The sequence below is a fragment of the Xiphias gladius genome, chromosome 20 (assembly GCF_016859285.1).
Source record: "Xiphias gladius isolate SHS-SW01 ecotype Sanya breed wild chromosome 20, ASM1685928v1, whole genome shotgun sequence".
In the NCBI taxonomy this organism is placed as follows: domain Eukaryota; kingdom Metazoa; phylum Chordata; class Actinopteri; order Istiophoriformes; family Xiphiidae; genus Xiphias; species Xiphias gladius.
This window is the reverse complement of record NC_053419.1, coordinates 25,505,029-25,529,039: the sequence shown is the minus strand read 5'-3', so window position 1 is coordinate 25,529,039 and position 24,011 is coordinate 25,505,029. Positions and strand designations below refer to the sequence as shown.

Sequence of the window (24,011 nt, the reverse complement as noted above, 5' to 3'; positions counted from 1 at the left end):
AGATTTTCGTCATTGACGGCAACTAAATTTGTTTTGTTGAAATTCCACCAACATGTCGAGTTGGCTACAAGGGGATAAATCCACTGAACCTTGTTTACATCCAGGCAGTTTCTGCTAATGTCAAGAGAGCTCACACTTTAAGACCCTCACCATTACTGACCCCTCCACCAGATTCTGTTCATTTTTTAATCATTTTTACTCCGAACCAAGCTCACTGAAACTAGTTTTCAATCTGTTTATGTTACAAACTAACACTTTTAACAATATGTACAATTAGATGTCGGTTTAAATTTTTTAACCATTTTTAAACTCACCATAGGTTTGCAGCCAGGTCATTATTTAAACAAGTTGTGTAAATATTTCTCTAAATATTTACAGTCAGATTGCAGTGTTAGTGCCCTCACCATACTCTGGTCATTTTTTTATTGTTTTCCTGTTCCACCATACTCTGAAACAAACCTTTATCCGATCATTTCATCAGTCCAGATTTATCATCACCCTGCAGCTCTTCACCAGTCCTCATTATTTTATTCCATACCATTATACATCATTACCCCGACCTGTGTCCCACACCCTCCTGAGTGTTCCAGTGTTATGATATAAAATAGCCTTCGGTTTTCATTGTAGCTTCCTGACCAGACTCTGTTCACCTGCCTCATCATTTTTACTCTGAACCAGACACAAGCGTTTGTCCGTCGGTTTTTTTTTGGTTTTTTTTCTTTTTTGAGTTTTTCGGTCTTTAACGCTTCGTACGGTGACGTCACTCCGCCGCCTCGCGCTGCAGCTCCTTGTGGACCACGAGCCCCTTGTTGATCAGGTCGGGGATCTCCACGGCGAGCCAGGGTCCGAGACCCAGCGCCATGAGGTGCGCCAGACCGAAGCGCGGCGCGTTCCGAGCCCAGAGCGGTGCGAAATGGTCGGTCAGGCAGATCTTCCCGCCGCGGTACATCTTGGCGGTTTTGCCGTCCAGCTCCGGGACCGCCACCTCGGGCGCGGTGTCGGGGTACGTCACTGGGATGTCGAACTCCAGCCGGAACTCGTAGCGCAGCAGCTCGTGGATGAACCAGCACGTGCCGGTCCACCGCGTGCCGTCCGCGTTGGACTCCAGACGGAACCAGTCATTGTCGCCCACCTTGTTCTGCTCCACGGACTGGATCAGCGCCTGGTACTCCTCCTTCAGCCGCTGCGGCCACAGAGCCCGGTCTCGCGGCCCCGCGTGTGTCTTCAGCAGGGGGATCTGCGAAACGGCCTTGCGCGTGGCCTCGTCCGCCATTTCGTGCCAGAGAGAAAATAAAAGTTTTAGCTGAACGTGGGTTTAAATTAAAACGGGTTTCAGTCCGGGATTCAGTTGGTCTGCAGTTCTGGTCCCAGGACTGACGTGGACTTCCGGGCTGACAACGCAAAGAAGCTGCTCCGAGTCAAAACTAACCACTTCCTGTATGGGATCTTCAAAACAAACCTTCCAAACGTTTCAATTGGCTGCAGTTAATTATTCTTCTATTTCCGTGATCAATAAAATATGAGAAGCTACAGGACTTATAGGTTAATAAATAATCAAAACATTCTAAAACATGTTGATCAATCGGACCTGACTCAGTAAAGTTAAATTATGTTTCTCAAATACAAACTACGTGTTTACTGAAAATAATCCTCAAGGTTTTTCTATTTCTGCAAATACTGAAAAAAGATTTTAAAAAAATACTCTGCTCCGAGTAATAGTTTGTCTGATACGTTTTTACACAAACAATTCGACCAGTTCTTTTGTTTGTTTTTACTAATTATTCTTTTGTTACAGCCATTATTGTTGACTTTGTTGTTTTCGTCTTATTACCTGAAACGGACTGGAGCAGTAAATGCAAACGTAGTTAAACAATAAAACGTGTAAAAACTGAATCTATTGAGTTGAGTTTTCTTTGTAATATTATTGGTCGTTGTGATGTCATAGTGATGTATTGACCTCTCGCTGTTCATTGTTGTTGCTGTTATTTGTTCAATAAAAATTTAAAGAAGGTGTCAAATGCTCCGGCCCGGCAGGTGGCGGTAGTGACGCTGTTTCTGACCCGAAGAGGAAGGAAGCTTGAACAACACTCTGTCCGCCATTTGCTCTTCCAGCTTCTATTAGTCTGTTTTTCTTCTTCTCATTTCGTCTTTAAATTAAACTAAAAGCCGTTTACCTGCAGAGTAACCTGAGCACGAGACAAGAGCACGTCACAGCGGCGGTTATGGCGGCCGACCGGCGCGAGGACAAAGGTGAGGGGCGAGCAGGTTACATAGTTAGCCGCAGTTAGCTCCATGCAAACTTGCATTAGCATGTATGCTGTCTTTGTTCTGTTGATATTTGGGTTCGTTCAGCTGCGGATCAGTGATCGATAAATGTATTGATAAGTTATGGCTGATTACGGTAGTTAGTGACCTGGTGTAGTTAACGTGTTGTTTATTGACCGGCACCTCATACGTGTCCTTTCTCTCATTCATTATGGCGTTTATTAGCCGTTGCGGCTAACGCCACCCCACTGTGTGGAACCACTACACCAGACAGCTATCAGAAATCTGCTGATCCTGCTGCTTCAATCAGTTTTAAAAACACGTCTCAGCAAATTTAACCAGACCCAGTGTTTTTCTGATCCATGCTGTGTTCCGATAAATTCGGGTTGTGATTGGTTAACGAATACTTCATAATGGAGAAAAGAGGAAATAGAGAATTCGTCACAGCGGTTTGTTGTAGATCTGATCTCTACTAAAACCTGTTTCATAAGTTAAAATGAGATCACATAAATATGTGTCCTGGGAATATCGTTAGTAGTGTGATTGTAAATTTTAAGGATCCGGTTCCGAGATGGGACACAACAGATATTAGTTTTAATCAAAGGTCATTTATAAATTCATCAAGTCTATAAGAGGTCATAACAGATTAATCAATAATGAACATTATAAGTTTTTAAAAAACACCGTTTTAGATTAAACAAGAAAAGAAATCCACAAATCATCTGCTGCTGTGTAAATCCAGTTCACTCTTCCTTTTTATAAACTGCTTTTTATTTCCTGGGTGAAGATGTGTACAATCTGGTATATCCTCAAAAAAATTAAAATACTATGATTAGAGTTGATTAATCAATTAGTCGACCAAAGAAAGTTAATCAGCAACTATTTTGGTAATTGAATGATTGATTGTCATTTTTTTTAAATCAATGTCAAATATTACCTGTTCCCGTGAAAGTAAACAGAATATCTTTGGGTTTTGAATCATGGGTCAGGCAAAATAAGACTTTGGAGACGTCACACTGGCCTGTGGGAAATTAGAATAGGTATTTTTTACCATTTACAGACAAAATCATTCATCGAAAAAGTATCTGGCAGATGAACCAATAATGAAAATAATCATTAGTTGCAACCTAACCTCTGGTTAAGTCTCTTCTAATGATGTTTTGTACGTTCTCTACTCCGACACGGAACATCAATGAAGTTAATCAGACTAGTTTTGAACTTGGTTCAGTCAAGGTTCAACTATTGAAGAAAAAACCTGAGTAATGAAATAAAGTCTTTTATAAAAAACCAAAAATGTCTATAGATAAGAAAAAAGACATCATAAGCACAGAACAAATTAAAATACTGAATTCTAACTTTTTTCGTTCTTTGACTCTGAACATCCCTGATTCAGGTACAGCCTCCGTGTGAATCGTTCACTTTAAATTGTTGTTTCAGATGGAGAATTGAACGTTCTGGAAGATATTCTGACTGAGGCTCCAGATCAGGATGATGAGCTGTACAACCCTGAGACCGAACGAGACGTCAGCGACAAGAAGGGTACTGTTGATACCACTGATACTACCTCTCACACTCTACTGATAATACTGCTGATAATACTATTGATACTACAGCATCTGAAACCAGTGGATAATAATAATAATAAAGTCTGCTCTAATCATGTATTACATCTAAACCCTCCTTTGTGTCTGTTAGGAACAAAGAGAAAGAGTGAGCGCACTGACAGCCATGATCTGAAGAGGCTCCGCCCGTCATCAGGCCATGTCCCCTCCAGGTCGTCCTCCACTAATAAGAGAGCCCCTGGCCCGCCACTCTCCTCCTCCTCCTCCAAGATGACAACGTCCAGCCCCCGTGGCCGACACACCGCTGCTGGCGGCTACCGGAACGAATACTACGAGGAGCGAAAGGGACGGCGCGGGGCCCGAGAGGCAACCAGAAGCCGTGGAGGAGAGGATGCACGACGCCGAGACTCCCAGAGAGGCCTGAAGGGTCTGAGCCAGGTACTGATAGTACGACTATCACTACTGATACCACTACTACTACTACTACTTACAGTACAGTACACACCCCTTGTTTAGAGCCAATCAGTGTTCAGGCGCATTAATTTCCTGTTTGTCTTCAGAAATTGCGACGTGACGAGCGGCGAGCGAGCCCTTCCCCCCATGAGGAGGACAACCAATCAGAGGATGAGGCAGCAGCAGAGTACGGCTCAGAGCAGGGATCAGGAAGCGCTTCCCCCACGGCCTCACATGTAGAGGAGGAGGAAGAGGAGGATCAGGAGGAGGACGAGGAGGAGGAGGAGGAGGAAGAAGAAGAGGGAATGGAGGAAGAGGAGGAGGAAGAAGAGGAGGAGGAAGGAGAGAAGGAGGAAGAGGAAGAAGAGGAGGAGTACGAGCGACGTGGTGGCGAGGGTAACGACTACGACACTCGTAGCGAGGCTGGCGACTCACGCTCCGCCTCCTCCGTCAGTTTCTCTGACGACGGCGAGTCGGCTCACTCAGGCTCCGCCTCAGAGGCTTCAGGTAACCATGACAACAACCAAAACTTTTTCTTTATACATGATAAAACTTTTAATAATTATAATAGTCGTAACTTTATTGGTATAACACAACTAAAGTTCATACAGAAAGTGCAACTCAAAGAGCTTTGCATCAATAAAAGTTATACACAAATACAATAAAATGTGAGACAATAAATTACAAAACTTCATAAAAATAATAAATAGGTTTGATGTCAGTAAATTACATAAGTACATAAAAGCTTCATAAACGTGAGTCTACAGTGGTAGGTTTTAAGGTTTGGTTTAAAGCTTCCTAGTGAATCAGATCTGACCTCTGGAAGGTTATTCCAGAGACAAGGGCTGATGACACAGAATGCAGCAGCTCTGTATATCTCAGCTCTACTCTGGGGAATATCTAAGAGACCAGAGTTATAGGATTTTAGGGATCTGGACGGGGCATACCTAACCAACTTATCAGTTAAATCAGGAGCTAGTCCATAAAAAGATTTAAAAACTAGATTTGTAAAATGAAGCCAATGAAAAGCCTTTAAAACTCAAGCGATGTGTTCTCTACATTTAGTTTTGGTAAGACGACGTCATTATGCATTTTGGGAGTCCTTGGTGTCTTCCTTCGACAGGAAAATTTTTCCGTGGTCAGTATTTCTGAGATGGTAAAGTGCATTTTTAGTGACATTTTTCACCTGAAATTCAAAGTGCAGGTCACAGTCAAAGATAACACCCAGGTTCTTTGCTTCGGGCTTTGTGTTTATAGCTGACTGTTGTAAGAGAGCACTTAAAACGAGTAATTATTTCCTTGCTATCAATGTCAAGGTCGTCAGTTTTGTCTCGGTTAAGTTAATTTAGACAAATTTTTTACATCCACGTGTTAAATGTGGTTGATACAACAAAGCAGTTCATTAATTGGGCTTATGTCATCAGATGAGAATGAAATAACTGAGTATCATCAATGTAAGTATGAAAATCAATTTCCCGCTCTCCAATGATATTTTCTAGTGGCACCATGTACAGATTAAATAGTGTGGCACCAAAAATGGGCCCAGAGGGGAGACCACAGGTGATCTCAATTTTAGATGACACGACTCACCCAGGGAAGCCGCATAGTCTTCTGACTGTCAGAAAAGCCTTGAACCGGTTTAAAACTGTGCCTGAGATGTGAACATGTGTCTGGAGCTTGATCAGTAAGATGGTATGATCAGTGGTGTCGAAAGCAGCACTTAAGTCTAGAAGTACAAGAACTGATTGCTTTGTCCAGATTCATTTTAAGATCATTTACTACTTTTACTAATGCTGTTTCAGTACTGTGAGGAGAGCGGTAACCGGACTGAAATTTCTCTGAGATGTAGTTTTCATTCAGATAACCACTGAGTTGTATAAACACTAACTTTTCTGTGATCTTGCTCATGAAAGGTAAATTTGAATTGGGCCTAAAACTACTTAAGACCAGAGGGTTGAGATTGGTGTTCTTTTGAAGGGATTTAACAGTTGCTGTTTTAAGAGCTGCAGGGAAAGTACCTTTGAGCAGAGACTGATTCACAGCTTCCAGTGCATCATCCTCAAGAAAATGAATTACTTGTTTAAAAAAGTAAGTGGGGATGGGGTCAGGATCACAAGTTGAACTTTTAAGATTGATAACCACTTTCTTAAACAGGTCTTTGTCGACAGCTGAAAACTTATTCCACCTATTAAGGAGGAGGGCATAGCTTCGTCTCACAGCCAGGGAACAGAAGTAATTTTTCTACATTACTCCGTCTGATGTTCCTCATCTTATCTCTGAAAAAGAATGCAAAATCCTCACATCTTGAGGTGAGGTTAAGGAGGTCAGGCTTTGGGTTAAGGAGGCGGCTGATAGTGAAGAAAAGAGTGTATGGGTTTTGTTTTTTGTGATCAGTAATCAATTTAGAATAGTAGATCCACTGAACAATGTGGGTTTCTTTGTTAAGTATACAGTCCTGGTTGAAATTATTCTTACCCCTTAATTTTAAACACAGACTTTAAAATATCTTCAAAAATAAAAGCAAATAGACCAATTTTGTATAATCAGAATATTTTAATAAAATGTCCAAAGTTACTGAACAACAGCAAAAATGCTTTCATATAGAGAAATAAAAAATACAGACATAAAATGTAGACATGACCCAATCATTGGCACCTTTATGATGAATTTCAAATAGTTCCTCAGACAAAATGAGAAACAAATAAGATTCAACTGTGCTTAATTTTCAGTGTGCACATGGCCTGTATTAACTAATGAATGACCTTTTCACTGCATAAAAAGGGGCTGATTGTTTCCAGTTTCTTTTTCACAATGATGAAAACGAGAGCTGTCTGAGAGCATCAGAAATATTATCGTCAAAAAAACAGAAGAATTCCAAAGGCTACTAGGCAATCAGCAAAGATCTCGAAATCCCTGTTTCGATAGTTAATAATGTTATCAAGAAGTTTAATAGTCATAAAACTGTTAAGATGCTTCCAGGATGTGGTGCTAAGAAGAAACTCAATGAAAGAAGTCTGCAAAGGTGATGAAGACTGTGGTAAAAAACATCATGCAAGACATCTAAAGAGCTTCAGGCTGACCTGGATGAAGTAGTGTTCCACGGGCAAAGGCCAAGGAGGACGACACTATTGAAAGAAAGGCACGAAAAGGCAAAACTAATGTTTAGTTTTGTGACGAAATGAAGCCCAGAAGGAAAAGAACACCCTACCTACAGTAAAACATGGTGGAGGTTCTGTCATGCTGTGGGACAGCTTTGCTTCCTCTGGTACTGGAGGTATATAAAGTACCAAAAGAGTGGTGAAATCAGAAGATTACCAAGGCATTTTAGAGCGAAGTGTGTTACCCAGTGTCAGAAAACTACGTTGGAGGCGAAGGTCTTGGGTCTTTCAGCAGGACAACAACCCAAAGCAAACATCCAGCAGCACAAAAGAATGGTTGGTTGAAGAGGAAAAAACTAACTGTTTTAAACTGGCCATCCAAGAATCCCATTGAAAACCTCCTGAGAGAGCTGAAATCTGCCACTCCAAAAAATGACTCCTGCACACTTAAAGGAGCTTGGACGCATATCAGTGGAATAGTGGCCAAAACTACCAGCAGACAGGTGCAAGAAGCTTCTAGACGGCTAACCAGAAACATTTAGAGGCGGCCATTGTGGTCAAAGGTGCTGCAACCAAATATTAGTGAAGGCTGCCAATAATTGTGTCTGGGCTAAATTTTGTGTTTGTATAATTTCGCTATAATATAAGTTTGGTGTTTTTTGGTTTTTCCTTCAGTAACCGACGTTTTATTAAAATGTTTTTAATTATACAAAATTGGTTAATTTGCATTAATTTCTGGTTATATTCTAAATTCTGTACTTGAAATTCAGGCACTTAAATAATTTCAACTAGGACTGTAGTTAGTTGTTGTAGAATGGTTCGATGCAGTTTGAATTTGTATTTTCTCAGCAGTCAATGTGCCTTCCTGCTGTCTTCCAAGGTGGTTTGCGTTGAAGAGATCAGTCTGATTTTAAGTGGTACTAAAAGGTCTAATTAGTTTTGTAATTCAATGTTAGTCAGTCACCAGGTCCTCATCTGAGGTCGAGATGGGACAAATGAGAGATTTAGTAATCTGAATTACAGATTTACCAGCTACTTCGGAGTTGAGATAACTTTTTTGGATCAGATTTTTTCTGGTTGGATTTGGAGCTGGCTGAGAAACAGAAGAAAATGTAGAAATGGTCTGAGATGATCAGATCAGCAGCTGAGGTTTTATCATTTTCTAATGCATGTGTGATAATAAGGTCCAGCATATGACCACGGTTTTGAGATGCTGCCTGGATATGCTGAGTAACATCCAGTGCATTAAGGGTGCTAAGGAATTCTGTTGCTTTAGAGTTAGCCGAGTTATCTATTTGGAGGTTAAAATCCCCAACAGTCAGGATACAATCATGGTTAGTACTGCCTATTGATAACAGCTCAAAGAACTCACCTGAAAATGCAGCACACTGTTTGGGAGATCTGTAGACAGTAATGATAAAGATAACTAAAAGACTCTCTAAATTTTGGCTTGATGTTCAAAAGAGCTGAAATTCCCTATAAAAATATTTCGGCCGCCTAGTTTATCAGAAAAAATTTCGGCTGTTCCTTTTTTGCCAAACCTCTCTAGTTAGTAAAACTGAAACCAAGGGATGATGCTTCAATAAGGGTTGCTGCTCCGTCATCTTTAAGCCACGTTTCTGTCAAAAACATACAGTCTATTTTTATATTCATCTTAAAGGTTGTTGATGAGTAATGGTTTATTACTGAATGACCGTACATTCGAAAATACCATGTTAGCTTTAGTGCTTATGCTCTTCTGCACAGGAGGTTGTGATTGACAAACAACAGGAATTATATTACATGAATTACGTTTAGCAGACACTGGAGTTTGATCTGGAGTTCCAGATAACAGGGATATGAGAAACTGGAGACCAACACGGGATCTATCGTACAAGACAGAGTGTGATTCTTATTTACTATTATAGTGGACCAGTAGGGGAAGCTCAAGTATGGAACAGCGCCTGTGCTGGCTCCAAATTCATGTTTTGTTTATTGGCACAAAAGATTTCAGTTCAGTTAATTTTCAATAAATGATCAATAAAAACTAAGTTTGTGAGTAGCACACTGACTTCATACTAATTGACGGTTTGGACCAGAGGGGAATTGCAGGACGATCAGTTGACTGCATGCAGCCGGCCTTAACCGGAGAGCGGATTACTGGACGAAAGGGGGGCTTCCCACCACATTTACTGTTACAGATAGCAGTCCATGGCTCCTTCTGGCTGGGGCTTGAGCTAACCAGGGCCTTGGGCCTGGCTCCCAGTTGAGTCCAGTGGTCTGCAGACTTTGCAGCTGCGAGATCCTGACACGGTACGGTAGAGTCTAGCTTTCCAGTGGTTGCAATGGCGACAGCAGGACCAGCTGTGATCAGAGACTCAAGGATCTGTTTCCTCCTCTCTGAGCTGGTACAAAATGGATATTCTCCCTTCCAACTCTGTAATATTCTGGGTTAGGGGGAAACCATAGCATCCAGATGGTGAGGTGAATGGAGGCATGACTTAGATGGGTCCAGTAGTGGTCGAAGTATGGGCTCAAAGACTGGGCCTGCTGCAGTGGATCAGCCTCTGGTAAGCAGGTTAAATAGCAGTGGTTTCGCCACCTGGTTGGTGTGGTAGTAGATTAGTCCAGAAGAAAAATGCCAGGGCATCTGCAATTTTTTTGTTGTAAAGCAGGAAATGATAAGCCAACTGAAACCTAGTACAAACCACTAAGATCAGAATATCTGCTTTCTCCTGCTCTCGTGTCTTTTTTGCTCACCTGTAGCTCGACAGCTGTTTATGCGACATTAACCGTTCAGATATCTTCACTTGCATAATTGTAACCTATTTTCTGGTTTGTTTGTTTTTATAACATTTGTATACACTTGCACATTCCTTGAGCTATTTGTAAAAAAAAAAAAAAAGTGATTTTCAACACTTTTGCTTCCAAAATGATTCATACAACAAATTTTATTTAAGACCGAATAAGAGTTCTGTAGACATCCGCTGTATTTACCTCTCAGCTTTAGACAAACTACAAAATATTCAGTACAAGCTCCATACATTCAAGAATAATGAGTTTTCATATTATAATAAAGTTTATCGTCAAAAACAAAGCATGCATTTCATGGAGGAAATACTTCTCTAGTTTAATTTTTTTAATCTTTTTTTTTCTCACGACATGAATATTCTGCAGTTGTAAAATACAATAAATATTTATGAAATTAAAGTATTCATGTGATAAAGGCTGTGAAGTACAGACATAGAATAATGGAATTTTATTCTGTGTAGATTTTTTAAAAATGAAACCCATGTTAAAATAAAGGTTATACAAACTTTGCAAGTAAATTAAATATGATTTTCTTAGTGAAGAACTATAACAAAATAAAGGTTTCACTGAGTAACAGCTGCTCTGTTTTCTGTTTGGTACTGTCACTTTTATCTTGAAAGGTTCGGAGAAGAAGCAGGAGAAGTTGTCGTCGTCGGTCCGAGCTGTTCGCAAAGGGATGGAGAGTAAGACAGTCATTTCTTATTTATTTTTAAACAATGTTTTAATGTGGCATTACAAAAGGGTTTTAAAGTTTTCTTTAGAAAACCAAATAATTTTAGTACATTAGCAAATTTGTTGCAATTTTCCAACCTCCTCCATATGGCGTTTACTCTGAGACTAATAAGCAGATTAATGAGGCTTCCTGAAAAAGTAATCGGATTACATCATCTTCCTGGGTTATTTCAGATCCGACCAGTAAGCTGCGCTACATCCTGCGAGACGCTCGATTCTTTCTCATAAAGAGCAACAACCATGAAAACGTCTCCCTGGCTAAAGCAAAGGTATGCTAAAGTTTACATGTTTTTATTTATTACTGTTGTTTACGTTACTGTTTCCACTAAATGCGTTATGTGCGATGTCTGCACTTCACTGGATTGGCCGGTATGAAACAAAGGCAACCTGACCACAAACCCAGAAACAAACAAACAGAGACGTTACCGTTTATCAGTCCAATACAGCCTTTCCACAAGTGGAGATGCTGGAAAATTCAGTCTGGAGAAGATGCAGACTTCCACCTCTGCTAACGGAAAATCTTTTACTTAGCTAACTTCTTTGGCTAAGGCAGTAGAAGTGTAACAGAAGCCCCAGAAATAAGTTTAACAAAGTGAATTTTTCCAAATAACACCTGCACACCGAATCTTGTGCAAACGTCGCACCTCCATTAGCTTGGCATCCCATGTGATCAGGATATGGATAAATCCATTTTGATTTGTTTGTGCACAAAAATAAAAATTTGTGCTCGCACCATTGTTTTTTTTAGAAATTAAACCACATTTCTAAACAAAGGCCTCAGCACCAATTAACGTCCAAATGACTCCACAGTGGTGGATCATTTGTTTGTGCACGTTTGTCTAAGCAAAACAAACATCTGGGATTCATTATTCCTTTAATTATGTCAAGTTTATTTTTCCTGCACAAACAAATCAAAATGGTTTTATTACCTTCCTACAAACTAAAGGACTAAACTGGAGCAAACTTTGTCTTGTACACTAGTCAAATTCTATTTGAATTTTCAGATGAGTCTGAAAGACTTGCTCATTGAGCTTATACTATCTATATCTATTTACATTCAATAAAAATAGTGGAATTAATTTTCTGGGTTGACATTTATTATTCCAGCCTTCTAGGCCTATAAAGCCCTTCAAGTGTCAGGAGCTTCCAGTAAATTAACACACACAAGGTGAAGGTGAATTAGCCTATCTGTAACCAATCTTAAGTCATTTTAAGTTGTAATTTCCTCCACTGGCGTCGCACTGTTGGCAGCACAACTGCACCGGTGCTGGAAAAAAATCCACAGAAATAATGAGCATGGTCCATTTAAAAGGACACCTCTGGTCTGATATCCTCTTGTTAATGTTAAAATATATAATAATGATGTTTTAATTCCATTCAGGGTGTGTGGTCAACGCTGCCTGTGAATGAGAAGAAGCTGAATGCAGCTTTCCGCTCGGCTCGGAGTGTCGTCCTCGTCTTCTCTGTGAGGGAGAGCGGGAAATTCCAAGGTTAAAAAAACAAAAAAAACTAATGATCATTTCCTTTATTTATTTCCCCATATTATCAAATTCTACTTGAATATTTCTCCATTTCTCTGTTAGTCCTTTTTCTTTTGCTTCTTGACATATTTTAAAGTTTCAAATTCGCCTCCTTTGTCTCGTCTGCGTCGTCTGTAGGTTTTGCTCGTTTGGCGTCAGAGTCTCATCATGGTGGATCTCCGATCCACTGGGTTCTTCCTGCTGGCATGAATGCGAAAATGCTGGGTGGAGTCTTTAAAATCGACTGGCTCTGCAGGTAAATGGCAACAACAAAACAAGTGGGTAAACATTTAAATATGTGGGCACTCAATTTGTCCTGCCATCCTTTTTCTGCCGTGTATCCAAATCCAGTTCACGTTAGCAAAGTAGCCCAGCCACCTCCTCCAGCTGCACCTGCGGGATCCTGAGGTCTTCCCGGGTCTGATGGGATATATGATCCCACCGGTGTGCTCTGGTCTGCCTGGAGGTCTCCTCCTCCACTAGGAGTTTAGGAGGACCCTGAGCAGATGTCGAACCAGCTCAGCTGGCTCCTTTCAACATGAGGGAGCAGTGGTTCTTGTCCTCCTCCTGTCTGGTAGTCCACGGGTACTGTTCCCGGCCTCCACGAGAGACTGAAGAGACGTGTCAGCCATGACTGTCCAATGTGTCTCATCCACACCCGGTGACACTGCTGAACTTTTGAAACAGTGCAGTGACCTCAGACCTTCTCTCAATTGCGGATTCTGGGTTCACACGATTGTCCGACCTTTCCTTTCCCAGTCTAACTATATCTGACTCCCCCTACCCCCTCTGAGTCTTCAGACAGAATGGGGTTGTCTGGAAGTCCTTCTGCAAGGCGTCTGTCTTTGCCCACCGCCCTTGCCCCAGTGAGCCCACATAGTTTGTTGTCAGGGCCTAATGGGCGCAGGTCTGAATGGGGATCTAGGGACTGGGGATTCCAGGAGGGGGAATCGAATTTCCATGGTCTGGGTGAGCTTGCCCCGTCCTGTATCGGCTGATCCGTCAGGGTTTTTGAGTGGCTCTTAGTCTGGCCCCTCACCTTGGACCAAAACATGCTTTTTTGAATATAATATCGTTATCTTTACCTGCTCCAGTTCTTCAGATTTGTTCTAACACTGTTATCCTGTGTTATTTTTTTCACAGGAGGGAGCTTCCTTTCACTAAAACAGCTCACCTGTCCAACCCTTGGAATGAACACAAGCCCGTCAAGATCGGACGCGACGGACAGGTCGGCTCCCGTTTAAATTCTTCCGGTTCTTCCGGTACTCTTTGTTTTTGTGTGTCGAGACGGTTCAAATATTTTTGGTTCAAACTGGTTAAATCCCTTTCAGGAGATCCAACCAGACATAGGAGCTCAGCTCTGTGCCCTGTTCCCGTTGGATGAGAGTGTGGACGTCCACCAGGTAGCTCGCCGTGTTCGTCACAAACGTCGGACGCCGTCGGAGCCGCGGCCTCGAGGCCGACCACCACAGCGCGAACCGGGAAGGTTAGCCAATCACCAAGCTCCTCCTCCTGCTTCCTGTTCTTCTTCTCCTGCTGCGACCACGGCGCCAACTGCTGCCGGATGACGGAGACGGCCGCTGCCTTTAGCCGGTGGCTAGCGATCCCGTGGCTAGCATTGCTGGTTTTGTGGTGGTTGTTGTGGTTTTCCCAGTCTGGAGTTTTCCACCGGAGTGACGCCTCGCTCTGCGTCTGTGGTTGAAGTCTTAAAAAAAGTCAGGCAGGAAATTAAAACCCTTGACAGGGAGATGCTTGTTAACAGCTCAGGACACAAAGTCTAAGTTTAATCCCTAAATTCTTGTTTTTTTAATTTTAGTTTGAGTTAAGCAACATTTTTATTGATTCATTTCTTCTTTTGTCAATTTAATATATAATTTTTAGTCTTTTTTTACTTTTTGTTTTATACTTTCCTTATTTAAATCTTTCTAGCTGCTAGCTGAGATATACAAAGTTGAATTTTCTAAATTTTGTTGTTGCTGAATTTCTCCTTTGAAGCTCTTTTTCTTTGCAGGAGTTTCGTACTTCGGAAGTTAAAAAAATCTAAATATTTGGCTTTTAGCTGGACTGTGGCTGACCCTTTCAGAATAAAAGCAGAAAGGACGAGCGTCACTGGCTGGACTGACGGGTGGGAGAGAGAGAGGCGGGCGAGGTAGAACTTAAACAGAGAGAGAGAGAGAGAAAGTGAGGGACTTTCTGAGCTTCCCGGACTGTTTCTGGTCTTTGAGAAGGTGGTGCTGGTTGTTCGCCCAGGGGGTGGGGCCTCTGGACTATATCCAATGAGAGGGTGTGATGTGTCTGAGGGGGCGGGGCTTCTTCACTGGTTCAAATAAGGTAAAATTACAGAAATGCATGGAGGAAAAGATGGACTACTTAAAAAATAAAATCCTTTTGGACTGAAAAAATGATAACCCCTTCCCCTCCATGAAAGGACAGTTTTTATTACACGCACACACACACACGCAAACAGTCACACACACGCACACCTCTCCCCCCTCCTCCTCTAGTACACACACACTGAATCAGGACTGAGAGCTGGTTGTTAACGACAAACTATTGATATTTGTTGGTGTGTGTGTGTGTCGCTCTTATGAACTGAATATAAAAGCGTGTGAGTGGTGGAGAAGAGGAAAAGGGGAGGAACGAAAAAAATAAAAGAGAAACCAGAATGGACGGAGCGACAGAAACACAAGGAAAAAAATTGTCGTTTCTGTTTTAAGGACTGTTGCTGGTCTGGCGGGGGCGGGGCTGGGATGAAAGTGGGCGGGGCGTTGTGTATTGATTGACAGGACTGCACCATCATCATCATCATCATCATCATCATCACCCCCCCCCACACCCTTTCAAAATAAGAGGGTGTTTTAAAAAAGCCTTTAACATGGACTGATGAGGAGAAAAACTGCTTTTTATAATCAAAGGTGTTGTTGACACAAACAAACAGCCCCTCCCACATATACAACAGAAGCGGTATGTTGTTCCTTTCAGAGGCTTCTTCTTCTTTGTTTGTTTTTTTTAATTGTGTGTATGAAGCAAAATTTGTCAAAATGCTGTTTTTGTCCATCGAACAGTGAAACAGTGAGCTATTGTTTACAACAGAACACATTGAGTGGAACATTTGTGAGAACACAAACAGTTGTTAGCTAAATTTGTATAGAACCGAATCACAGATTAGTGTCAGAGGGCATTACAGTGTACGACTCCCTCAACCCTCAGAGCCTTGGTTCAGACAAAGAAAACAGGAAAAGTAAAAACTAGTAGATTGGAGACAGCAGGAGTGCTTTTAGACAAGAGCATGACTAGCAGACAGCAGCACTAGTAAACAACAGGAGGACTAGCAGACAGTAAGACTGGCAGGAGGACTAGCAGACAGCAAGACTGGCAGGAGGACTAGCAGACAGCAAGACTGGCAGGAGGACTAGCAGACAGCAAGACTGGCAGGAGGACTAGCAGACAGCAAGACTGGCAGGAGGACTAGCAGACAGCAAGACTGGCAGGAGGACCAGTAGACAGGAGGACTGGCAGATGTTGGTAGCACACATTTGTCCATTAAGTGTCCGTCCGGTGGACGAGTCAGAACCTTCATCAAACATCACTTCAGATAATTTTTAGTTTGGAGTTCAGTGTAAATCTGTCACATATTTAGAATTGGAAAAACAAACTCTGGAACAGATTTGTTTTTTTCAGATTCTTCTGTTTGAAATTTGCCCTGACTGAGTTTTTTTTAGTGTGTATTAATGTGGGTGTGAGTGTGTATTTGTGTGCATGTGTGTGTCTTACTTGTCAACTTGTTTACGTAGGCGTCGACCTGAAGAGTACGACCTCCATGGCAGGAAGCGGCCACGAGCCGACGGTCCACCTGACTTCAACCAGCGAGCAGGTCGTTAATTTGAAAAACTCAGTCTACGGTTTATTTTTTAAACTTGTCTGATAAATGTTCAAATGCTGATTTTTTTTTTTTTTTCTGTTTTTTTTGTTTTTTATTGTTTTTTTAGTGAAATGTTTTGAACGTCTTTGTAGAAACTGTGAGTTGTGAAACTAACTGCACTGTGTGATAACAGACTGGTTCCTTAAAATGTTTTTAAATAAGTTTAATTTATAAGTCAGTTCCTTTGAATTAAAATTTTGTTTAGGGCAAAATTTTTGAAAATTAGTAACTAAGTTAGCTTTTGTTGTATATTTTAAGTTTTTACTACTTTTTAAAGTTTAATTTTCTGAAATGTTTTTCAATGTTTTATTACGCTACATTGCTTAAATAGCATCTGATGATCTTTGTTTTTAAACTGTATTAATTCTGTTGGTCATTTGTTTTTTGTCTTAATTGTCTCTATAATTTTCTCACTTACCTTTTTGTTTAAATTTTTGTGTCAACTGTGGATTCTGCAAATTTTCCTTTGGACTCAGCTGCTGCTCAGCTGACAGATTAACTATTTGAAAAGTAAAATTTAACAGAAGAATTTATTTTATTTTCAGGGTTCATCCAGGACCTTCGTAACCAGCCGGTGGACAGGTGAGACATACCTCATCACTCACCTGAAACGGGTCACACGAAGTAGGGCGGAGCTACAGCAGCATTCATCAGTAAAACCTGCCAAGACATGAAAATTAAAGCTGTTGTAGGATGGTGGTGTTGTCATTTCTGTAAAAACCTTTTTTTTATCTGCCACAACTAGTAGATGTTTCCAAATATTTTTGAAATTGTGTTAACTTTTATGGATTTTTATTTATCTATTTAGTGTTCCACAGAAAATAACAATCAACAAAGTGTTTTTAAAATAAAAATAACTGTGGACTAAATGCTTTTAAAGTTAAACTATCAACTGAATGTATTTACGTGAAAGTAAAATCTTTCAACACCATTACATCAACACGTCAACAAGAATCACTTTGATTTGGACTTTTTTTTCTGTTTTCAGACGTTTCTCCAGCGTGAGACGAGATGTTTTTCTCAATGGGGTGAGTCTCAAACATGTTAGCATGGTAGCTTAGCTTCATTTTATTCTGTTGAACCTGTTTTCGGTCCTGTGGTCACCGTGAGTTGTTAGCCTGTTAGCCTGTAAGCCTCAGCATCCGGTTTGTTCACCTGTGTTTACCTGTGTGTTTCCTGTTTCAGTCCTATAACGACTACATGAGGGATTACCACCACAGTGTCGGCCCTCCTGCTCCCTGGCAGACTCTGGTACGACTCTGTTATTGATCCTTTTTCCTGATTGATCAGGTTATTGACGACAGACACTAATGATGTCATGTACGTGTCATCAGGCGGCGTACCCCGGTGTGGAGCAGCCGCCCCCACATCACCCCCCCTACTACCACCACAGCCACCCCCCTCCGCCCCCTCACCAGGCTTACCACCACCACCACCACCCCCCCCTGCCGCCACATGAGGCTCCACCTCCCCGCTTCAGAGACAAGCAGAGAGCGCCGCAACACCGCGCCTTTGCCTCCAGCCCGGTCAGTTCTACTGTGTTTCTACTGTGTTTCTACGGTAACAGTCCATTCTGTAAAATCAACACCGCGCCTTTGCCTCCAGCCCGGTCAGCTTCTACTCTGTTTCTGCTGTGTTTCTACTGTGTTTCTACCAAACCCCTGCAGGGGTGTCAAAGTAAATTTCACTAAGGGCCATTCTGGGAAATGAGTCATCAAGGGCCCAACATACATACATTATAATGTTGCATGTTGCATATAGCCTTGTCACACACAATTTGGTCCACATAGAACTGTCAAAAAGTCAACAAAAAAAGTTGCTCCGCCTTCATAGAATCTAATCAAGCGAAATAGTGCATTTTTACGAGTACGCTAATATACAGCTAACTCACAACAACCTGTTTTGTCAGGCATGAATATGACAACTACTGGTTGGATGGGACATTTAATAAAAAAAATCAAATTAAATGATCTTCGATCATGTAGTTTACATATCCCACACAAAACTCACCTGCAGCCTATTTCACAGACCTAGATGTGGCGCATCAATGTTCGCATGCTTTTTAGCCTATTCGCAGCTACCAGACACCGGACACCTTTTCTTTGGTGCAAGTTCATCAATTCTTGGCTTAAAGTCCTGAGCTGTAGCCACTTTCAGAATGGAGGCAAGGTGTTTGTCTGTGAGGCAGGATCTGTGAGAGGATTTGTTGACTTTCATCACATTTGCTCACACAAACAAGCGCCGCCGAACACGGTCGGGACACGGGCAGCTGAAGGCGGAGCTGTGGCATGGTGGTTGGAATAAATGGTACAAACTCGCCTTCCCCAACAGAGTCAAACTTGGCCTTTTTTTGCATCCCTGCAGTTTCATATTCAGGGTGTTGAGATGCTCCGTTGTGTCACACATAAAATCAAGTCACATGACCAGTTTTCATCCTTAAGCTCTTCTCCACTCAGATCCTCCTTCCCCCATACATGGCAGGCGCCCCACAAGTTTGTCCCACGGTAGCCCCGTTTCACTTATGCACCTCTCCTCCTGTTTGAAAATGTCCTGGCCTATACTTGTTCTGTGCATTGGGTTTAAGTCCAAGAGGTCCTCAGTAACGGACAACTGGGCATCCACTCCCCGGATGAAATTCGCCAGCCAAGCTGTGCCTGTTCCATCCATACTTTCATTCACAGCAGCTGAGTAGGAGACAAAGACTTTTGCTTTGTTTTTGAGCTGTGATTGCAAAATGACAGCTAACTCATCCACTCAACTGGCCAGGGTATATCTAGCAAGAGTGACTTTTGCAAATGTTTGTCGTTTGTGGGGACATACGATGTCATAAACTCTTAGTGTATACAGTTCTTCAGAAAAAAAATTTTGTTTGAAAATGGAGATCGTACTCAGTCTCCCATCTCTCTTGAAATCGTCTGCATTCAGCATTCAACTCCCCTTTTTTGTGCAGTTCTGCGTTAGCTAGCTCGCAGGTTCGGTGGAGGCGCGCCCGCCTCCGACGTTTGGCGCGGCCACGAGGCGCGTGTCGCTGTGCGGACAGAGCTACAACTAGGCCGGCCAACACTTACTGAAACCCCAACCTGATTTGGCAGGCGGGCCTTGAGTTTGACACGTGGTGTACTGCAACAGATCGACACTGCACAGTTCTACTGTGTTTACTTTCAGCCTACTGCCACTCTGCTGTCACTGTACTGAACTTACTACAGACCCTGCAGTTCCCCCTGAAGATCAATAAAGTCTGATCAGATCATATTGATAGGTGATTGTTCTGATGTCTTCTCTCGTTTTTTTCCTCCCCCCATCATGCAGCATGACTACGACATGCGTGTGGACGACTTCCTGCGGCGGACACAGGCGGTGGTGAGCAGCCGGCGGGAGCGGGAGCGGCAGCGTGAGCGGGAGCGTGGCGGACCCCGCCGTGAGAGGGAGAGAGAGAGAGCCAGGGACAGAGACAGAGAGAGAGAGAGGGACAAAGAGAGGGGGCGGTACCGTAGGTGATTTGACAACGTCACATCCTGTCAGCCTGCGGGGGGGGGGGGGTTATTTTGATAGCAGCGGTTTTGGCTGGTTTCCGGTTTTTCTTGAGAATTATGAATACAAAAATGAGTTACGTGATGACATCATCAGTTTTTATGTGAATAAATTAAAAAAAAAAAATCTGTAAAAATAAAAATCTGGTGATTTTGGTCCAAATCTTATTTTGGCGATCCCGTGACACCATCACAACACAGGCACATGCTTGTCACACGGCTCTGTCATACATGTTTCTGCTGCAAAAGTTCAAACACATGAAAAGAAAAAAAAATTAACTCCTTTAATTCAACTAAATTAAAAACCATCTGTGTTTGATGTTTTTCAGTATTTTAGTCCAGATGGTTCAACATGAGGTTCGAGGCCCCCTGAGGGGTCGTCACATAAATCTGAGACATCACACGATGAAAAAACTCTTGTTTTGTTTTTTGTTTTTTAAATCTTGTCCAATCATTGCTTGCTTTACTGTGAAAGGTTGGATAGCATTTCCTGTAAATTCTTCAAATTAAATCTCCATTTAAAAGCAGAGAAGTTTAGTTTAAACTCATTGTTCTTTTTTAGTTTTTAGTTCATTTTTGTTTTGTTTTTTATTTCTTTTTGATTTTAAATGTTAAATATAAAGTCATTGTGCTTCCGTTCATTTATTTATTTTGTTTTCAGGCGTATTAATAGCAATTGTACCATTAAAAATAAAAACAAAGAGGAATCGCATTTTCGTTTTTTAATTTTGTTACACAACTTAGTTTCCATTTTCAGGTTGTGATCGCCTCAGCTTTGTTTTTTTTCGCAAATTTAAAGAAAATCTGCTTCTGTTTTGTTTTTTAAAATAAAATTCCACATTTCTTATGTTTCCTTCTCTCTGATTGGTTGCTACAGCGATGACCAAACCTTCCCTGAAGTTTTCCGGTGCAGTCTGACCAAAGTCTGCCCCGTTTCATATCGACAGGAACGCGAAGGGAATTTTGGTCGGACTGCGCCGTTATTGTGTATTGATCAGCGGCAGGTTCAACTGATCTGTCTTCAGTCTCAGTGCTAACAGGACATTTGAAGCTTAAAACTTTGTTTCCTTTTTGTGGATGGAGGAGGCGGAGCCTGTGCTTGTTTTTGTACAAAATAAAAGCCTGAAATCTGAAATGACTGAGTTCTTTTTTCTTTGTTCAGATTTTATGAAGATAAAGTTAACGACAATAATTGTGTAGACGAGAGATATTCTTGTACATCCAGAGAGTGTCTGAACAATGGGGTAGCCAGGGGGGCTTTGCTCTCCCAGGTGCCATAAAAGTTACAGTTTTGGGGGGGGGGGTCTTGAAAAACAGATAAATAACCATTACCATTTCTAAGTAAAATGTAATGTCAGCAGTCGTTTTAAACGTGCGCGTGGCTGGGTCCTGGTCGGTGTATCTGAACAGGACTGATCATGTGCAGGTGTTTTGTTTTTTTGAATTCATCGTGACCCATGATGCTTCATGTTTAGTCGCCCGTGTGTGATGATGTTGTGCGTGGATTTGATGTCAGATCAGCGATTCTCAGAGACCAGAGATCTTATGACAATGATGGATGAAATCTGAAACTGGAAACAAGCTTCTATCTCTCACTAAGTAATGAGCGTTTTATTTTCCGTGTTATGTTTGTGGCAGCGATACCTTAATGAAGTCCCCCCCCACCCGGGATAAATATAACTAAACTAGGCCACTGCTGAAGGTAATCAAAAGCAAAGTAAATAAATGACTGTTGAAAGTAACTGGATTACTGCAGTGTAAAAAACAAACAGACTGATAACACTGGAACGGCATTTCTTTGTCTCACCTTTTCACTAAACAAGAAGAAGTAGGAAGTCGGGGCTTTTACTGTGAAAGGAAAGGAAAAAAAAGTAAACGCTTAAAAAAACGAACATATAAAACAGGAGATATTTAATTAATTAAAACAAAACGAAATGTTAAAGCTAAAACTGTGGAAGTCCAGTTTCCTGAACCATCACCCTCACCCCGGCCGCTTGATGACGGCGTGCGGCGCCCCCGTCAGCTCGTCGGCGTCAGTTGAAGTCGAGGACGACGGCAGCGCGGGCGAAGTCCCCGAGCCGACCGGCGAACAGCGGGACCCGGACTAGCGGCACGGCCTCGTATTGTTCGAGCCGCCGCGGGTCACAGCTCTGCGGTCCTCGGGTTACCTGACAGGAAGGAAACCGGGCTTCCGTTGCGAAGGGACCGCAAACACTCGATGCGATGATTCTGAAAACACGAACACAGCAGTGTCCACTGATACTCATCGATCAGATATATACCAGATGATGATCAATGTTTCGGTCAAAGTCTAAAAACCGGGAGTCAATTTAAAGCAGGGTCTCCGATAACGACAGGGGAAAAACAAGGTGGATAAACTCCTGGTGTTCGTGCCAGTTAAACTTAATGTAGATTTCTACCGCTTTAATTTAATAAATTCAGCAATGTGATCATGATATTTTCAACATTGCTCTTCTGGGTCACTCATCTAAAGTATTATTGTCCTATTTGAGTCACTGTGTGTGTGTGTGTGTGTGTGTGTGAGGCTTTCCATCACGGCCTTACTGATCCCATCACGGATCCCCTGGTGGCTCTGGACTGTCCTGCAGACCTTGACTCATTCATTGACCTTGCCATTAGTATTGATAATTGCCTTAGAGACCGAGAAAAAGAGAGACGCAGACAAACCATGACTCTGACATTCCAGCAGAGGCAGTTCTCTGGCATCAGACTCCCTCTAACAGATCCCTGCTTCGCCAGCGCCCCCTGAGGTCCCAGAGGAACCTGTGCAGTTGGGCCATGCTCAGCTAACCCCTGAAAAAGGACAGCGCTGTCTTCGGGGGTTTGATGCATTTACTGCGCCCAGCTAGGACACTTCCTGGCAATTTGTCCTGTAAAAGACCGGGCTCCCCAATGAAGAGGAGGGTGCTGGCGAGCCGTACTACTTCCTCTGCTTTGCCTTCTGGTCCTCTCACTCCTTTTGAATTAACTTTTTCTCATTCCCCGTGTCAGAAGGTTTTAGTGGTCTCTTGAACGTTTGAGAGCTTTATGGACTGGAGTCTGGCAAGGAAACTGAAACTGCTAGTTGTCCCCTGCCTAAAACCCTGGAGGCAACAACTCAGTTTTCACCTGTTCAACTCTCCCGTGCACCCTCTCATTCTGGGTCTCCCATCTCAAAAGACACAATCCTCAGATGAACTGGGGCAGTGGTGAGGTAACGGACTGGGGGGGCAGGGCTGTTCTCTAACCTGCTCGTCTTTACTGTGTCCCAGGAACCAGCCTGTCCCGTGGCCACAATGTTGCTCTGGGATACCGCTGAACGAGAAGCGCAGTGACATGACGAGCAGCAGGCCGAGCACGTCGCCCACCAGGCTGCCCCACATCACCATCGGGTCGAGCGGGACGGCATCGAAAGCAGCGTCCTGCAGAGCTGCCATCAGCTGCTTGTTTTAAACAGGGAGACACCTTCGCATCCAAAAGTCAACCGACTATCACTTCCTGAAAAAATTCTGCAGTGGAGGCGAAACATGCTACTCGTATACGGAAAAGTGCATAAACTCGTCAGTGAGACCGTGAAACTTGGATCAGCTGAACAGAACCTGAAGAATAAAACAAACTAGAACAATGATCACGCAGTGCCTCGTTGAAACCCACTGAGTCTCATTAAAACCCAGTGAAGCTCATTTGACGCCCGTTAGAACTCATTAAAACCAGTTACAATTGATTAAAACCAATTGAAACCATTGACATTCATCATAACCCACTGAAACATTTGAAACCTATTAAAAGCCATTGGAACTCACTAAACCCACTGCAACTCATTACAAGCCATTAGAACATTGAAAGTCATTGAAAACCGGTTAACTCTGTCATGTTTGGACTGGACATCACCTTGAAAACCAGGAATTTGAACTTGGTGGCATCGCTGCTGAGGCCATGCATCGGAAAGTGAAACGGTGACACAATGGTTCCTCTTCACCAGCTCCTCCATGATGCTGCGCATGTTCAAATAATGGCTCTACTTTCTTGGAAGCACCAGGACACGGCCAACATTGGCGAAAGTGAAGGGATGGAGGAGGAACAAGAGGATGGCGGGAAGCAGAAGAGGCAGGAAAACCTGCATCATCGATCGAAAAACA

At 42.4% G+C, this 24,011-nt stretch overlaps 2 protein-coding genes, 1 long non-coding RNA gene and 1 pseudogene across 4 annotated transcripts; 1 reads left to right on the top strand and 3 right to left on the bottom strand.

Annotated features, from left to right (window-relative positions):
- Positions 1-221: 221 nt before the first annotated feature.
- ufc1 (ubiquitin-fold modifier conjugating enzyme 1) lies at positions 222-1,505 on the bottom strand. The gene has a single exon (XM_040157156.1). The coding sequence runs from the start codon at positions 1,271-1,273 to the stop codon at positions 761-763; it is 513 nt and encodes a 170-aa protein (XP_040013090.1). The 5' UTR covers positions 1,274-1,505; the 3' UTR covers positions 222-760.
- Positions 1,506-2,044: 539 nt separating this feature from the next.
- Positions 2,045-21,007, top strand: ythdc1 (YTH domain containing 1). Of its 2 annotated transcripts, XM_040158283.1 has the most exons (16): positions 2,045-2,250; positions 3,703-3,804; positions 3,961-4,265; positions 4,388-4,787; positions 10,789-10,851; positions 11,075-11,169; positions 12,282-12,390; positions 12,559-12,676; positions 13,564-13,648; positions 13,752-13,906; positions 16,215-16,294; positions 16,888-16,924; positions 17,331-17,370; positions 17,528-17,593; positions 17,677-17,868; positions 19,652-21,007. In XM_040158283.1, the coding sequence occupies exons 1-16, from the start codon at positions 2,223-2,225 to the stop codon at positions 19,838-19,840; spliced, it is 2,064 nt and encodes a 687-aa protein (XP_040014217.1). In that variant the 5' UTR covers positions 2,045-2,222; the 3' UTR covers positions 19,841-21,007. The 2 variants fall into 2 exon arrangements, with proteins under 2 accessions (XP_040014217.1, XP_040014219.1); XM_040158285.1 differs by lacking the exon at positions 17,677-17,868.
- LOC120806823 lies at positions 15,230-22,194 on the bottom strand. The gene is made up of 4 exons (XR_005709745.1): positions 21,858-22,194; positions 21,680-21,720; positions 16,948-17,002; positions 15,230-16,841 (listed from the first exon to the last, which is right to left on the bottom strand). It is a non-coding gene; the product is annotated as an uncharacterized LOC120806823 (long non-coding RNA).
- Positions 22,195-23,045: 851 nt separating this feature from the next.
- LOC120806734 lies at positions 23,046-23,995 on the bottom strand (annotated as a pseudogene).
- Positions 23,996-24,011: the final 16 nt, after the last annotated feature.

Coding starts and splice junctions, on each gene's coding strand:
- ufc1 (XM_040157156.1), bottom strand. CDS start 1,273: ATGGCGGACGAGGCCACGCGCAAGGCCGTTTCGCAGATCCCCCTGCTG.
- ythdc1 (XM_040158283.1), top strand. CDS start 2,223: ATGGCGGCCGACCGGCGCGAGGACAAAG. Junction 13,907..16,214: donor CCACAGCGCGAACCGGGAAG/GTTAGCCAATCA, acceptor TTGTTTACGTAG/GCGTCGACCTGAAGAGTACG. Junction 16,295..16,887: donor TGACTTCAACCAGCGAGCAG/GTCGTTAATTTG, acceptor TTTTATTTTCAG/GGTTCATCCAGGACCTTCGT.